Source organism: Arachis duranensis, chromosome 6 (assembly GCF_000817695.3).
Source record: "Arachis duranensis cultivar V14167 chromosome 6, aradu.V14167.gnm2.J7QH, whole genome shotgun sequence".
Taxonomy (NCBI): Eukaryota; Viridiplantae; Streptophyta; class Magnoliopsida; order Fabales; family Fabaceae; genus Arachis; species Arachis duranensis.
This window is the reverse complement of record NC_029777.3, coordinates 2,899,985-2,917,315: the sequence shown is the minus strand read 5'-3', so window position 1 is coordinate 2,917,315 and position 17,331 is coordinate 2,899,985. Positions and strand designations below refer to the sequence as shown.

The following is a 17,331-nucleotide window of genomic DNA, read 5'->3' as shown; positions in this document are numbered from 1 at the left end:
GGTATCGGGTGAGTGATGTTGAAAGAAGTTAAATATTTTTTATCTTGTTCTGTGTTGTTGGATGTTCTTTGATTTTTTTTGTTTACTCCTTTCTGAAAATGCAGAAGGGCAGTCACTGCAATTATTTTAAGTGGGTCGATGATGATGACTATGAAGCAATGGAAGTATGTGGTACAAAGAAAGATGCAGGAACTGACATGGAGGTTGAAGGTGACTATGATGAATGGAAGGTGAAGGTGGCATGGAAATTGGGCAGCTTGGAAGCTGAAGTTAGAGTTTTGAAACTGATAATGATTTTGATGTTTGGAGTAGTTGTGATACTCTGTTGTTTGTTATGTACTTCTAAATAAACCCAGTTATGCTTTATTGTAAATGTAATAGTGTAATGAATTGTATGTCTTGATTGGGAGTAGTTATTTGAAGTTGGAAACAATTCCCTGTCAATTGTTATAAATGTATCAAATTTGGCAAACAATTATCTGTCGCTGTTCATATGAATTATGTTGAGCCATAAATAAAATAAGCAACAAAGTAAGTAATCTTAGCAATAACTTGTCATTGAAGACTAATTGTCACATTGTCTTAACAGAGAAATACCACAACAAAGTTATAAAGTTCTCATGTCACCACAATACATTGTCTTTAGACTTAAATACCATACAAAAAAAAAACAAGAAACAGAATGCTGTCCCATATAAAAAAGATCAACTACAAAACATTCCTAACAAATCAAACTTTATCATCATTCTTTCTTGGAGCCTTGAAGCCTAGAGTAGGCAGAAAAGTCATGAAGTTGGCCAGTCTCTTAGCAGTTCTAGAACTTGTCCCTTTAATGGTCTCAGCAGAAACAGCCACAGATCCAGTTGCAGTAGGCTTAGGGGAGGATCTTAACCTCGCTTTTCATTTAATCACTTGTAACTTAGGTGGCCTAGCTACCAATTGATCTTATATAATCCAGTACCAAATGAATTTGTTAGATGATTAGTTGAAGTTTGATTTTTTTTAGAAATGAGAGTGATGATACTACATGTGGTGTATCTTGGGTTGGTGGGATATTTTCAGATTGGCTGATGTCAATTTCTGATGGAGGCTAGATGGGAGATGGAAGCTGGATGGGTGATGGAAGTAAAAGCATAGGTGCTTCTGCTTCTGTAGCAATATCAGCATCAGTAGGGACAGCATTTAGTTAAGGTTCAGCACTTTCTGTAGCAGGGGCAACAACTGGCAGTTACAGCTGCATCTGCCTGGCATGTTCCTCAGTCTCTACAGCTTTTTTTTTTTTGCACAACCTCTTTTGTTGTGTCCAACCTCACCACAGTACATGCACCGGATTGGGTTGTATTTCCTTTTCTTCTTTGTTTTTGACCCAGTTGGTTGTTCTTCTTTGTCCTTTCTCCTTTTCTTTGTCGACCTTCCTGGTTTAGGCTTAATTGGGGGGTGGGACTGGTGCTGGATGTGGAGTTTTTCTCATAGATCCTGCCCCTTAATCGGGTTGACGTTGAAATAGTAAGTTTGCCTATACGCTTCCATCTCAACCAGTCATGACAATATTCTTCAGCTCTCTTGTCATTCTTGTCTTATATGGCTGATATTGCATGCATACACGGTATTCCTTCCAAACCAAATAAAAAGAACCGTTAAATTTGTTATCATGAATGAAGACATTATTAACTAATTGAGAGAACAAATAAAAGTTGTTACCTGTGAGCTGCCAAAACCTGTAAGTGCATGTGTGCTTGCCCAGGTCAACCACCATATTGGTTGGCCAGCCATGCACTTTGTACAATTCTTCTTTTTCATCACCAGACCACTGAGGAGCCCAATGGCAAGACAACGTTGTCATTGCTTCCAACATACTTTGTTGAATAGGAGAGAGAATTCCTTGATAGTTCTGCAACTTCTTCCTGTTATCAACCATACTGTTCATGATGATTCTTCGAACTTCTTCAGCTAGGGTTTGGATGGGCTTACTCTTTTCGTGCTTGATCTTCGCATTGAATGACTCACATGCGTTGTTGCATATATTATCCACTTTCGGAACCTCACTGAAATGCGCCTTTATCCATGCCTCTTTCGGCCATTTATCAAGATACTCCCAAACTTTCTCGTTGATCAACTTAACTCTGTTCATGTTTCTATTAAATTTAGTTGTTGTCTTTGACGGAGCACATTCCCACACAAGGTCTTTTAACTCACAGCTACCCCACTGCTTTGAGAAATTACGCCACAAATGCCACACGCAGAAGCGATGGTGGACTCTTGGAAACATTTACTGCATGGCAGGGATTAAATCCTGCACCAAAGACAAAATCCAAAAAGATATTAAATTATTTAAGTCCCCAACAAAGTATTCATTAAATCAATTTAGTCCTTATATAATATTCATTAAATCAATTTAGTCCTTGAAACATGTTATTGTGAATCAATTACATTCTTACCTTCTACATGTCTGAAATGAAGCACCATTTGTTCTCTCTATAGTCTCCAAGATCATTGTGAAGGAGCTCTAGAAATCATTGCCAATTATCCTTGTTTTTCACACTGACAATCGTATGAGCAATCACGAAGATGTGATTGTTAGCATCTTGTCCGCAAGCAGTAAGTATTTGTCCTCCATGTAAAGTCTTAAGAAATGCACAATCTAGTCCAATTAAAGGTCTATAACCCGTCTTAAACCCCTGCTTACAAGCTTCAAGACAGACATAGAACCAATCAAATAGAGGAGGACTCTCAGGCATGGGGATGACACCAACTTGTACTATGGATCCTGGATTGCTAGTAAGTAATTCATTTGTATAATCCCACACCAACCCATACTGTGCTATCTCATCACCCTCCACAACTTTTCTAGCTGCTTTTAGAGCCCTAGTGATGCATGTGCTATTGAGGTACACATTATATTTTTTTACAAACCAATCATACACCTCTCGATGCTTCATTTTCGGGTGCTTTCTAAGCTTAGGTACTTCAAAGCTACCTACGGAGCAGGTGATGAAGAGGAGGAAGCTGATGGGGGAGGTGAGGCAATGGTGAAAAATGTAGTGATTTCATCCGCAGTCAGTCAACCCATGGATGTTCTATCTTTTATGTGTAGCTTGGATCTTGACACCATGTATGCACCAGAATTTTTCGAATATGCAAACATAAGAATGTAAGGAGTGAGGAATACATTTTTATCAATTTATATTTTGGATGGATCAATGAGTGCGATTTATTTTTTCTGTAGATATTACTAATCCTGAGGACGAGGAGTTCAAGATCAGAATGGAATACAGTTATAGAAAATTGGTCATCGCGGTAATTAGGAGTTATACTATCTCTAGTGGAGTCAATTACACTATTTATGAGTTTGAGCCACATACATTCTATGCAAGATGTATGTCGTGGGTGCGATTGGCTTATTCGAGATAGCTTGATATGGAAAAAAAAATTGTTGGGAGATACAGAGATACAATAAGAGGCACATGTGAACCATGGGAACGATTTCACAAAATCATTCTAAGTTAGACTCAGACACGATTGCTGAGGCTAATAGACCATTAGTTGAAGCCAACCCATCCATGAAGGTGAAACTATAATTGTAGAAGTCTAGTCTAGGTTTAGCTATACCATTAATTACCAAAACTTGGCTAGGCTTGGCTATGATGGTTGTGGTGTTTATTGTTGGTAATAAGAAAATAACTGAAATGCTGCATCATGTTGTGGTTGCTGAGGTGGTTGTTGAGGAACTCCCTTCGACAACCTCATCTACATCCCGAAGGCAGCCAAGTACCAAGTCTGGTAATCAGCAGAGGATCTAAAATCAGTGATTAGAAGCTGATGCTGCTCTTGCAATCGAGCGATGCATCGTCTGTGCCAATCTTTTATCCATTAGGCATGTAACCCGCTCCATTCATGGCCCTGTATTCTGCGAAGAGTGATGCAATATTGATCCACTCCGATGACTTTTGCTGGCTCCAGGATGGGTTGTACATATCCGAATTGGCGCATCAATCATCCACAAGGTGTCATTCGACACACTCAAATGATAGCAATGGAAGCACTGTGTCACACACTTCAAGATATCCATATAAGTCGGCGTGTATGACTAGTCTTTCATACAACCGCTAAACAAACTACAAGATATTATTAGAAAATTAATATTGTAAATAAAAATACTGACCTCGTCCATGTCATCTATTTCCTACCTAAAAGACGTTGTGATCTTTGATGTCCACGCTTTATTTCATGGATAATGACTCCACATGCAACACATAACATTAAAATATAGGTAAAATTATGTACTGTCAGTAAAATATAAATAAAATAAAGTAAAAGACAGATTAAATATTGTATTGTTACCTCCGAGTACCTGGTATTTCAACTGGTGCAAGTTGTTATCTCAGAATGGGCGCAAGCCACGACATTCGCTCCCACACCCAAACAAAGGGTTAAGTACGATTTTGGTGCCTAACGTAGAGGCCGAAAATTTATTTCATCCTCAGCCTTTTTTTTGCTACAAAATGATCCTGAAGGTTTCAGTTTGTTTTAAAATCGAGGGGGGAAGGAGGAAGGGCCACTGCCGCTGCTCCAATCCGCCGCCATTGCTCGTCGTCGTTCGTTGGCTGGATCTCACTGCTGCTCCTCTAGGCTCGACAGAGGTGTTCAATGGCGGTGAGTTCTAGTTTGAGGCAAGAACAGGAGAAGGCTTCTGTGGTGTGCCGAAAGAGGAGAAGAGGTTGCGCTGTGATGGTGGCGCTATGGTAGCACAAAGAGAGAAGAAAAAAGGGTCGCAGGATGTGATGGCGTATCGGCGCTGTGATGGCGGTTTCGGGTGGTTTGCCGGCTTCTTCTTCTTCTACTATTATGTTGTTAATTTTTTATTATTGTTGCTTCTGGTTGCTTCTGCTTCTGGGCTGATTATATTATTTCATTGTTGTTGTTGTTGTTGTTTTATTCCTGCTTCTGTTTTCGCTCCTGCTCCTGCTCCTGCTCCTGCTTCTTCTTGATTCCATTGTTGATTCATTGTTGTTGTTGTTGTCCTGTTCCTACTTATGCTTGATTATATTGTTGATTCATTGTTGTTGTTGCTTCTGGTTTTGATTCTATTTCTGCTTGTGCTTGTGCTTCTACTTGTGCTTGATTTTGGAGAAGAAGGGGAAGGGGCATTTTGGTCCAAAGGACGGTTTTAAAACAAACTAAAACTTTTGGGACCATTTTGTAGCGAAAAAAGGTCGAGAACGAAATAAATTTTCAGCATCTACGTTAGGGACCAAAATCATACTTAACTCCTAAACAAACAACAAATTAAAAGGGTTATCCATCTCCTTACAATTATACCATGATGTACAACGCACAGTGCTCTGTAAAAGTGTGCATTGCTGCCCCCAACTGTAAGTGTGCATCCGCTCAAAATTTTAGAGTAGTGGTAGATACTTCTCGTGGTCATAGGCCGTCGACTTATCCACCAAGAAGGTGGTATCCAACTAACAGAAGATGTGCACCTAATGTATCTTTGAATAGACTCCCAAGCGCCTAAAGATTCTCTGTCTCTAATACGATGAACCCATAACAAATTTAATGTAACATTTGGAGGAACTACTGACAGTTTTAAAGGGAGAGTATTCACCGCGTTGCTGTTCTTAGAGCATGTTTGTAGGTGAAGCAGGATACATGGTGAATATTAGATACAGTAAGTAATATTGCGTTTTTCATTTTTTAATGTTAGTTTGGATTAGTTTTATGGTTAAAAAAATATTTTTTTAATAAAATATTTTATTTAATTTAAAATTTATTTAGATATATATTTTTAAATATTTTTATTAAAAAAATAAATTATTTTTTTAAAATTAATAATATCTTATTTAAAAAAAAGCAAAAAAAAAGTTTTGAATACTTAAAATTTTTTTAAATGTAAAATAATTTTTGTTAATAATTTTTTAAAAAAAATAAAAAAGAATAAAATATTTTTTTTAAAAACCAATATAAGATGAGTCTTAACAATGGTTTCAAAAGCCACTTATATTACAGGTTTTTTATTGAAATAAAAAATTATTATTTTTTAAAATTTTATTTTTTAATTTTAATTTTTTAAATATAATTTTTTTCTACAACCGCACTCGGCTAACTTCATTTTAAATTCTAAAAAAATGACTAACTCAAATTCTTAAACTTCACAACAGGTAATAGCAACTATTATTATCGTTTCCGAGTATATAAAAGTACACAAAAATATACAAAAATAAATTATATTTTTATCGAAAAAATAATGATTTTTTATAAGAAGTCATAGTTGTTATAGGTATATTTTTGTGTACTCCTATGTACTCTTAGAATCGATGATAATAGCTTAAAAAATTGAGTTTCATAATTTAAAAAAAATTGAAGTAAAATTCGCAGAATTAGGTAAACTCTATAAAAAAATATAAATTTCGCTGGAGGGTGGAGCGAATTCGCCCTAAATAAAAAAATCGTATTTAAAAATTAAAGTTAAAAATTAAATATAAAAAAATAATTATTTTTTTATTTTATTTCTAAAAAAATCCCTTATATCACTCTTCACCCCTCAGTCGGTCATTACCCACTAGAGTTCATCCGTATCTTAATGAACCGCCTATTGTGTATTGGACGAAACCACGTTCTCATTCTATTCATGTGCCGCATATGAACTACTTTCATGTTAATTTTATACAATTTGTCACATACGATACAATAAAATCATCATCCAGATACAATTTATTTTTAAAGTGGTCATTATTCATTAGAGTTCATCCGTATCTTAATGAACCGCCTATTGTGTATTGGACGAAACCACCGTTCTCATTCTAGCCATGTGCCGCATATGAACTACTTTCATCTTAATCTTATATAATTTGTCACATACGATACAACAAAACCATCGTTCAGATACAATTTATCTTTAAAGTGGTCTTGCATCATCGTATATATATCTTTTAGAGTAATACATGCATCACACGATCTTTCGCTTCGTGTCTCTTTTGGTTCGTTTTTTTTTTTAATTTGCACTGCTTGGTTGGTGAGTATTAATTTGTGTTTTAGTAAATAACAAGATCAAGTAGGCAATTAGTACTACTAAGATAAGCTACAAAAGATTGCGTAAAATATAAGCTAATAATAATTCTAGTTAGGAATGAATCTATATTATACCACGCCAAAATTTAAAATATAGACAAAAATATTGTGAAATTACAAATTTTAAGAGTCAACAATTTTTTTTATATTTGAGTTAATGTTAATTATTTTTATTATTTAATAAAAATATTGATCTCTTAGTATTACCTTATTTATATTTTGTTGAAGCTTCTCTAGATGAAAATAGTGATATAAAGTTTATTAAAAAAAAGATTGTGTAATTCTTTAAATCATGGTATAGAGATAATTTTTTCTTTTTTGAGAATTTTCTCTATGTTATGAGAGCAAATGTTTGATTTTGCTCTATGTCATTCATTTATTTATTTTTTTAATCTATATGTTATAATTTGGTCGAAAATAGATTTACATTTTGATATTTATTATTGTAAATAATACGATTTAAGTCAGACTTTATGAAATTAATCACATTTTGATAGATACTTATTTCTGGTCACGTAATTGATGATTCTGAACAAGGATTTTGAACAAACAATATGTTTACAAGAAATGTCAAAATCGTTAAAAACATTTTTAAATAAGAGATGTTTAATTTCGTCTATTGAATAAATTATTATATATTAAATTTTTGATACATGATATAGATTAAAAATATTATTTTTATTAAAAAATATTGATATATTTTTAAAATCGTTACTTTAATTCTAATATNTTTTGAAAATTTATATTTTAATTTACTAATTTATATTGCTAATTGTTCTATTTTTAGTCTAGTAATTTTTATTTATTTTGAATTCTTTAAATAACATTTATTGTAAAATTAAAAATTTTTAAAAACTTGATTTTGTATAAATTTAAAAAATTCAGTGTCGTTTGAATTAATATTAGTTAGATTATTAATATAATTACTTCTTTTTAAAAATTTTTAATTTTATTCATAATTTAAATTTTTATATTAATTTACATTTTTAGAGTATAATTTTTTATTGTGATGAAATAAACAACTTAAAAAAAGTTATTTTTGCAATCTTTACATGAACAGTCCCTTTTATAAAAAAAATATTTGAATAAAATAAAGAGATAGGTTGAGATAGGAAAAGTTTAAAGGATTAGTAATTTTATCAAATTCTGATCAATATATAATCAACAAAAAAAAATTAGTCATTAGATAAAATTTTACATTAATCTCATACCATTAAAAATCTCATAAATAATTATTTGATGGCTATAAATTTTAAAAATTGCTGCCATAGTAAAATATTAGAATTACTATATTCCCTTACAAAAACTAACTTAGAGCGTCGAAGTGTGTCGGATTCTTAAAGCACGTAGAAAAAGTTCCATTTTAGTCCTATGAGCTAATTTAATGTTAGTTTTTATTTTATTTTATTTTATTTTATTTAAATTAAAAATAATAGATAAACTTAAAATTGCTATTAAGAATTTTTTCAATTCTTTTCCTGCAATAGGAGGAAAGAACAGCTGAGCTGATCTAGATCGATACATGTTTCCTACAAACAAGTGTACAAAAGGCCACATTATCCTGCAGATATATGAAATTGAAGGCGTAAGTGCATAACTCATTATAAGGCATATTCAGGCTGCAATTTAGCAATATGGCATTTTAAAATGCTTAATAAAGACTTGTTTGACGTGGGATTCATTAGACGGATACTTTTATGCTATAAAGATAAAGGTCCTTTTGCTCCTTTAATTTATTCTTTGGTTTTCCTTTTCATAGAATAAGAATAGTTTGAAATTGAGTTTTATATTTGCTTTATAAAAATAGAAATCAATAAATCTATGTAGAACGAATGTATATATACTTGGAATTAATTTGCTAGAATTATATTGATATGATAACAAAACAGTAGGAAATATTATGAAGTAGCAATTTTTAATTAAAAAACAAAAAATATTAGAATTTAAATGTAATGTAAATATAAAGATGTTACGTATCTGAAATTTTTTTAAAATGACACCTAGTCACCAAGAAAAAACTAACTTGACACCTAGGCACCAGGAAAAAAACTAACTTGACACCTGTTAAACAAATGAAAATAAAAGTTTTAAAATTTTTTAATATATTTATTAAAAATATAAAATTTATTTATTTTTATTTTTTTCGTTATTAGCGTCTTCTTAAAATATTTGTTATCCAAAGAGCTATAAAAATATGGATTTCAACATAATTCATTAATTAATTGACTAATTAGACGAAGCTTAACAAGGTAAGCTTGAATTAAAAGAGAGAGTTTATTAAGTGATAAAACGGAAATAGTTTATCTCGCTCTACTTTTCCTTTTATCAGATATTACATGGAAGGGCAGCATACGTATAGGCTTTTTATTTCAAAATGTGCGGCAACCAAAAATAAATATGCGAAGTATATAATGCATTCTTAACCGCTAAGCTACCCTGCACTTTCACCTCTTCGCACTCCCCCCAATATAAACCACAGCAACACACCCAAAGACAGACACAACACAACACAGAGGAAGAAGGCATTCATATAATGATAATGGTAGCAAAGGCGGTAGAGCCAAAGAGAGTAATGGAGTTTGATAACCTTCCAGAAGGATGCATTGCAAATGTGCTATCCTTCACGACTCCTCGCGACGCCTCCGCCCTTTCAGTGGTTTCCTCCTCCTTCCGCTCCGCGGCCCAATCTGACCTCGTTTGGGAGAGGTTCCTCCCCTCCGATTACCTATCCATCCTCTCCCAATCGCAATTCCCTCATCTCTCTTCCAAGAAGGACCTGTTTTTCCATCTCTGCCACAAGCCCCTCCTCGTTGACTCCGGCAAAAAAGTAAAATAATTTAACTCTCTCTATCTCTCTCTTTTTCTTGACCTTTATATGCAATAATTGAACTAGTGATATTGACTCAGCTGTATATCTTTTTTGCCTGTGAAATCAGAGCTTTGCATTGGATAAGAAATACGGGAAGAAATGTTACATGCTCTCGGCTAGGTCTCTCTCTATTGTATGGGGAGATTCACCCAGGTACTGGAGATGGATTTCTCTTCCAGACACCAGGTGACTAAATTCACCATCCATTCCTCTCTATTTAATTCTGAGTTTCACATTCTATCGAACAGTTGGTGGGCAGGAAGATCAATGAGATTGAATCACCTAACATGCTATGATGATTAATGATATCAGGTTTTCGGAGGTAGCAGAACTTGTAAGTGTATGCTGGCTGGAAATTAGGGGGTGGATCAACACAGCCATGCTCTCTGAAGACACAATGTACGGAGCTTATCTTGTCTACAAGCCAAGCCTGATGGGTAGATCCTACGGTTTCGATTACCAGCCGGTTGAGGTCACCGTTGGCATCGCCGGAGAGTCCGATCCTCCAAAGCGAACTGTCTATTTGGACGCAGAAAAGCCCCAGGGGCAAAGTATGCGCCAAATTATTCCTCGCAGATCCCGTCGTCGTTATCGATTGATGGCCGACGTTGAAGAGCCAGCCCCACTGCCGCCACCGCCATCTCCTGAACCTTCTGTGGAGAGTGTTCCTGATTGCAAAGGTGGGAGTGAGTGTCCGAAGAAGAGAGATGACGGGTGGTGGGAGATTGAATTGGGCGAGTTCTTCAACAAAGGATGTGAAGACAGGGAAATGGAAATGGCTGTTTATGAAGTCAAGAGTGGCGATTGGAAGGGTGGGCTTGTCGTTCAAGGAATTGAAATAAGGTCTAAGTTCAACCCAATCAATTCAATCAAATCAAATTAGTAATAATCTATACCCAAGAAGGGCATGTTTTCTTCTGATCACTTTATGATTAGTACATGTTTCTGCATTCTTTTCTTTTCGTTTTCAATGTCTTTCTTCCATTTAATAGTGTCTCTGTAGACCAAAATTTTTGGGTAGTTTAATGAAATATGATCTTATTTGCATGGACTGCTATGTATCTCGCTCTCTGCATTTCCTACAACTTCATTCAACTTCATTGGGTTGTGCTTTTGATCTTTTACACCATGCAATATTGAGCTCCCAAAATCAATTGTATCCCGTCTTCTTGTACTAAATGGCTGCGGTTGGTTTCACAGAATAAGATAAAGACATAAATAGTGCTTTTATATGTTGTTTGATAATAAATTGAATATAAAATTAAATAAATAATAAAAAAATTATTTTTTAATATAAAATTTAGAAAAAAATAAAAGGATAAAAAATGTAATTATGAAAAATTAATGATAATAAATAAAAAGAAAATAATAAGTTATATCTTTGTCTAATATTTTTATATATTTTCTTAAAATAATATAAAATATATTAATTTATTAGGCATAATTTTATATTTTTATTAATAAGGTATCCGCTATGCACGGGCAACACATACATAGATTAGAATAACATGAATATAAAGAATTGTATATAAAAAATTGTTGGTTATTTTATCTGGTGTAAAAAAAAATATCATCTTTATTATTTTTAAAATATTTGTAAATTTTAAAGTAAATTGTAATCATTTCAATAAAAAAAAAGAAGACATGAAGATTATTAGACTATTCTAGTGTTTGTAGATGCAGTGATGTGTTAAAATTCTTAACTTAAAAAAATGTAAGATAAGGAATGTGTTTAGAAACATTGTGATTTTAATTCACTCCAGTGTTAAAATTCTTTTTTATACTTTAGTAAAAGGTAACGCAGATTTAATTTCTAGTAAGAAATCAATCATGATTCAGTTTAAATCAAACCACTTTCAATTGTATTCTCATGAACTATTCTCATGAACTATGATATTATTAAAATTATCCTCACTAAAGAGTTAGTGGTAATAGTTAAAGGACAAAATAATTATTTCAAACACACTCTACATGTTCTATTTCAATTATATTCTTTTGGTTCCTAATCAAAGAATTCTCTCCATAATTAATTTAATTCTCTCAAACATTCTATTAAATTCTAACTTATTAAAAACTTTTAAACACCCTCAAAGTTAACTCCATTCTTTTAACATTGTTGTTTAACATACTCTTCCATGTAGTCACTTGGTAAGTTGGAAACAAAAGAACAAAATTCATGGAATATAAAATTATACACAAACTAAACAAAAAACATCCCTAATACTGTATCTTCCAAGTGATGTCTCCATTCTAATTACACCAACGATGGATGCACTAATTGCTGCGGAGAACTTCTCTAAAATCGAGTCATCATCAAGAATTAAATGTATTCCTAAAAATACAAAAATTAAATGTAAGAAGAAACAAAAAGAAAGAACAAACTTGCAATATTTACCTAAAGGCTCATTGGAAGCATCATGTGGACATTAATCTACCTGTTTTTTGGCCTCCAATGTTCTTTGGATAAAAAAAAGCACATATTCTTAAGAAGCCATTAGATTTATCAACTAAGGATCATTCTCTGCATCTAGCAATTAAACCATGAAACCAACAAAAAAATATCTTTTATGGAATTTGTAATTTGCTTTAGCCACTTAAACAATGTTGTGCGAGATGAGGTTCGTGACCAATTAAGCCTCAACCTGACAAAGCCGGGTCATTAATCACATATTAGTCATTCGACACCAATCAAAACAACAATAAATAAACAAACTGATATTTAAGAAGTTCAAAAATGTAAAAAAAAATTGAATGCGGCCATGAGAATTGAAAATTGCATCGGTTACAATGGCAATTAGCAATGTTCAATTTAGATGGGATGGTACGGAGCCTTAGGTGAATAACATAATTTAACTATTTTAAACTCTATATCACCTCACTTACCTTTTTATCAGTCTAGACATATGATATATGTAAGTAACATAAAGTTAGATTACAATTTTTTTTTATGTATAAAACAAATATTATAAAAGAATAGATGCACCAAAGACAAAGCTGCATCAAAATTTTCTTGTTTTGATTGTGACAACTCAGTTCTTACTTTAAACAGAATGAATTGTAAAATAGAAGTTTTGGTTATTAATTACACTTGGAGTATGATTGAAGGAGGAAAAATGCCTTGATATATCTCTCATATCTTCAGTCAACACACGTTAGAATTTCACAAATAAACTACTATAAGTAAGAAATCAGATGAAATCAGTAACTTTGATGCACACAATCAGAAACAGAAAGAATCATTAGAGGCAGATGTGGTATAATAAACACGAATTTAAAGAAGGAATAATGATTTTTTTAAATCGTGTATATGAAATCCAAAATGAAATGAAATAAATACCTGCGTATCATAGCCAAAAAGCATGCCACCAATTCAAGCAATCACACTATCAAAGAGACAATTATTAAAGTACTTACCTAATGATACATATATGCAAATTCAATAGATTATGCCTCTTAAATAGAAAATGTATATATCAAATGAAATCTAAAAAATAGCAAAGGTCTTGAAATTACTTCAGGATCAGACTCTTGTATTTCAAAATATTACATGAATTCTTCCCAGTAGGAACAGAAAATGCAGCAAGAATTTTTGAATTGGCAAATGAACCAATCAAAGATGCAGCTAGTAGGAAGAAAAGGTTAAAAACAATCAATGCCATCATCTTAACTTCAACTAATGAAAAATAAACAATGAAACAAAATAGTAACTACATTGTGGCATTTGAAGTTCTTTGAGTTCATCAATTGTTGCAATAACATCATCAGTTACAAATTATTCGTCCATATCTACTGTTGCTTTTTCTTTGTAATCCACCAAATCAGGTGGTGGTGGTGATTAATTTTTCCTTTCATTTGAATGCTCATCTTCCAATATTAGTCATATGCACTTGAATGCTCGATTTCTTTGCACTATTTACCTCAGTGTTGTCATAGTTTGGGTCATTGGAATAAAAAATGCCATTGTCATCTGTATCAAACAATCCACCCCAAGTACTTCTCCCTTGAGCACAACCTACATAATGATAGTATATACACATATGAGGGGAATGGGGCATTAATGCAATAAAAAATCCCTGCACATTGCCATTAAGATAATTCCAAAGGGCAAATAGTAACTGAAGCAAAACTTCACCATATTAAAAAGTAAACATAAGAAAATTCCAAGCTTATGCAAATTAATAAAAATAATAAAGTCAACTGTAATTCCCATTATTTCAAATTTATGTGAAACATGGAATAGAAAATACACTAATAAGAGCACTTTTATTGGAGAAGGGTGAAAATAAAAAAATAAAACAAAAACAAACAAAATTTTACGAAAGACAAATTTACAAAATCAAAGAAAAAGATCACTAAGCTTCTACTATAACATCACTTTCACCCCAACCTGAAATAATAAACACCAAGCCTTCGATCTTTGGTGTGACTGAGGATGTTACTATTAGTACCATAATACTAATGTAACATTATGTGCATATGATGATAGCTTTGTCAACAGTTTATATTAGGAATTGTATTTAATTCAAAGGAAGTGGTGGTGCAGATATATCAGTATGAAATTTTCATTTCTAAGGATAAGTATAGAACCTCCAGTTGAGGGGAAAACATTGAGCTGCTTAAAAGACAGAAATCAACTAAAACCTTAATCCATCTCAAACCAAAAGTATCAAGCTCAAGCTAAATAATATAGACTTATTTTGTCAACAGTTCAAATCAGAAAATTGTATTTAATTCACAAGAAATGGTGGTGCAGTCATTTCAGTATACCTTATTGATCTTTTTTTTGGATCTAGATAGTGACCACAGTTTCTATGGCAGTATTTAAAAGATTAGTTGTAGTAAATATTGCAAGGAAGTACTCACTCACCGCAATTCTCACAATTCTCACCAATGTATGCTTATCTAAAGGTCAGGATGTAACCATAACCTGAAATTGATATATCATTTCAACTCAAATCACAATCTATAGATACAAACATAATTCATCTTTATATACATTAACTATAGGGTATATCAATTTCAAAATAAGTGTCTCAAATTAATTATGTACTGGAACTAATCAAATTATTAAAAACATCTTAATTTAAATGAATTAGATCCTTGATAAAAAATTACCAGTATTATCTCTTTTTATCTGGCATTTTTATTCTCTCTTTTCACTCATTTTCTGTTATGTATTTTATTGTAAGATAAAAAAATTAGTATTTTCTAATATTTTTGAATATACAATCATTTTAGATAAAATCCCATTTTAAAAAGATACCTATCTTGAAGAAAATTGTAATACACAGACATGACAACAAACTTTATTGACCTTTTTTTGTCAATTGTCTCTATCTCTGCTAGTATCCTCTACCTCATCAATATAGAAATGTGTAATGAAGGATATTTACAATCAAGATATTAAAGGAATATATAATGAATTTGTCACTCATAAGAAGGGCTATAGTTATAGTGCCCAAATTTATTGCCAAATCAAGATATTTTTTGCCTTTGCTGATCTTATCCCAAATTTTAGTGCCATTTGAGAAATAAAAAGTAGAAGTCAACTAAAACTAAAATCAATCTCAATTCTCAAACCAAAAGTTTCAAATAACTTTGAAAACCCAGAGGCTGCAATAGACGCTCACCTTCACCCAATTTACTGTCAACTTTGTACAAAGGTTATACTCCAACTTGAACCTTTAGAAGCCAAAACACAAATAAATGACCAAATATATAAATAAAGGACAATTATAGATTTGATGAAAAAATTTATTAGAATGGATGAAGTTAGTTACCATGTTCCCACCTATCCTCCTAAATATAGAGGTTTGAAAGAGTTAACGGACCTCTTGCAATGAACAAAATTAATTAAATAAATAAAGGACCTGAAAATAGAGCATGCACGATATCAGTTAAAACAAAGTCACCAAAATAATAGAATTCAAATAAATAAATAAATAAACAAACTTGATGAAACGATGAGAACTTTTTATATGTGATAATGGAATGTATCACAGAGCAATACAAAGCATATGAAATTCAAGTATGTGAAGCAGTAATTAGCTCAGCCAAACCAATTAGAAATTGAATTGGGGTTTGTCAAAACACTATAGGGGTGATTCTAACTAGATACCTATTTGATTCACAATTTTCATTGGAAACATATCTTTATCAAACATGAATGACTTGAAACAAACAAATGAATAATAGGTATGATAGGAAATAAAAAAATAATGCATACAATATCAAAATGCTGTACGTATTGTCTGGAAAATCCTGCAAGTGTTTGAAGAGATGTTCTACACCTTGTTCCTCCTAAGGGAAGATAAGGAAAATGGTCAAGAACAAAAAAAAAAAAAAAAAAAAAGAGGCAGAGATATTAATAAAATGACTGACACATTATCTGCTTTTTCCTGCATAGTTTAAGAAAACACAGGAAATGAATTTTAAAGAAAAATGGATAGCAATAAACTTGGCAAGAAATTCTGACGGATAACAGACAATTCAGAATTTGCAAAGAAGTTTGCTTGCAACTAAATTAGATTCCACTTTCTTAGTAAGCAAATCAAAATTATAAGAAAGAAAGAAAGAACCTGAAGGAATTTGATGTCATGATCGAGGCGCTTGAGTTATGCAAGAATCCTATGCTTATCCGTGAATTATAGAACCATTACCGACAACACTTTAAGTTGCAACTCGTTTGAATATGTCTGGAACCCTAAACTGCAAAAAAAAATGAATACTTGAAAAAGACAGCAAAAGAAAAGAACACAAATATTGAAACCTGAAGCCCGATAGTGTTAATCCCACTTTGGAATAAATAACTAACAGTAGAAACAGTATGTATTTGGAGGAAGAAGAAGACGTATGCAAGAATATTTTCCTGCTTTCAAGCGCGTGATGTGCAGCAGATTCCAACGCCGTTCCACTTTTCCGATCCGAAATCTCCCTTCCCATTTAGTCCGACTTTCAAATCTTCAGCTACAATCTCGACCCTACTGGTTACTGGGATACCCTTCGCTGTTCTCTTCACCTTGTGCTCATAGTCTCTGCAGCTAAACCTTCTTCTTCATCGGGGTTCACTCAGTTCTTTCTCCTTTGACACACGGCTTTCCCTTGCTGCCATAGACGAAGACATTTGCAACTTCCGGCTCTATTCTAATGAACAGGACTACCCAGCCGATCCTGGTGACTTGACTCAAGGTTTTGAAAATCACACCGGTGATTAAATCGCTCTAATTACTAATTTATTAGTTTATTAGTCTAATTAATTTAACTATAATTTAACTAAAAAATTATTTTAGAATAAATAATAAATAAATTATAAATAAATATTCTAAAATATAATTATAATTTAATATAAATTTTAAATATGACATAATGTAGTATATTTTTTTGAATAAAAA

General features: G+C 32.4%; 1 protein-coding gene and 1 long non-coding RNA gene across 8 annotated transcripts; one reads left to right on the top strand and one right to left on the bottom strand.

The window, feature by feature from the left end:
• Window positions 1-9,455: 9,455 nt before the first annotated feature.
• On the top strand, window positions 9,456-10,991 carry LOC107491980 (putative F-box protein PP2-B12). Its single transcript, XM_016112929.3, has 3 exons — window positions 9,456-9,898; window positions 10,008-10,126; window positions 10,253-10,991. Exons 1-3 carry the CDS (start codon window positions 9,605-9,607, stop codon window positions 10,821-10,823), a joined length of 984 nt encoding a protein of 327 aa, XP_015968415.1. The 5' UTR covers window positions 9,456-9,604; the 3' UTR covers window positions 10,824-10,991.
• Window positions 10,992-11,959: 968 nt separating this feature from the next.
• Window positions 11,960-17,123, bottom strand: LOC107491982 (uncharacterized). 7 transcript variants are annotated; one of them, XR_008010284.1, is made up of 9 exons: window positions 16,519-17,123; window positions 16,167-16,240; window positions 15,721-15,810; window positions 15,571-15,622; window positions 14,808-14,867; window positions 13,858-13,952; window positions 13,454-13,562; window positions 13,278-13,323; window positions 11,960-12,582 (listed from the first exon to the last, which is right to left on the bottom strand). It is a non-coding gene; the product is annotated as an uncharacterized LOC107491982 (long non-coding RNA). The 7 variants fall into 7 exon arrangements; XR_008010281.1 differs by lacking the exon at window positions 13,454-13,562; XR_008010282.1 differs by lacking the exon at window positions 11,960-12,582 and having other exon boundaries at window positions 12,590-13,323.
• Between the last annotated feature and the right edge of the window lie 208 nt (window positions 17,124-17,331).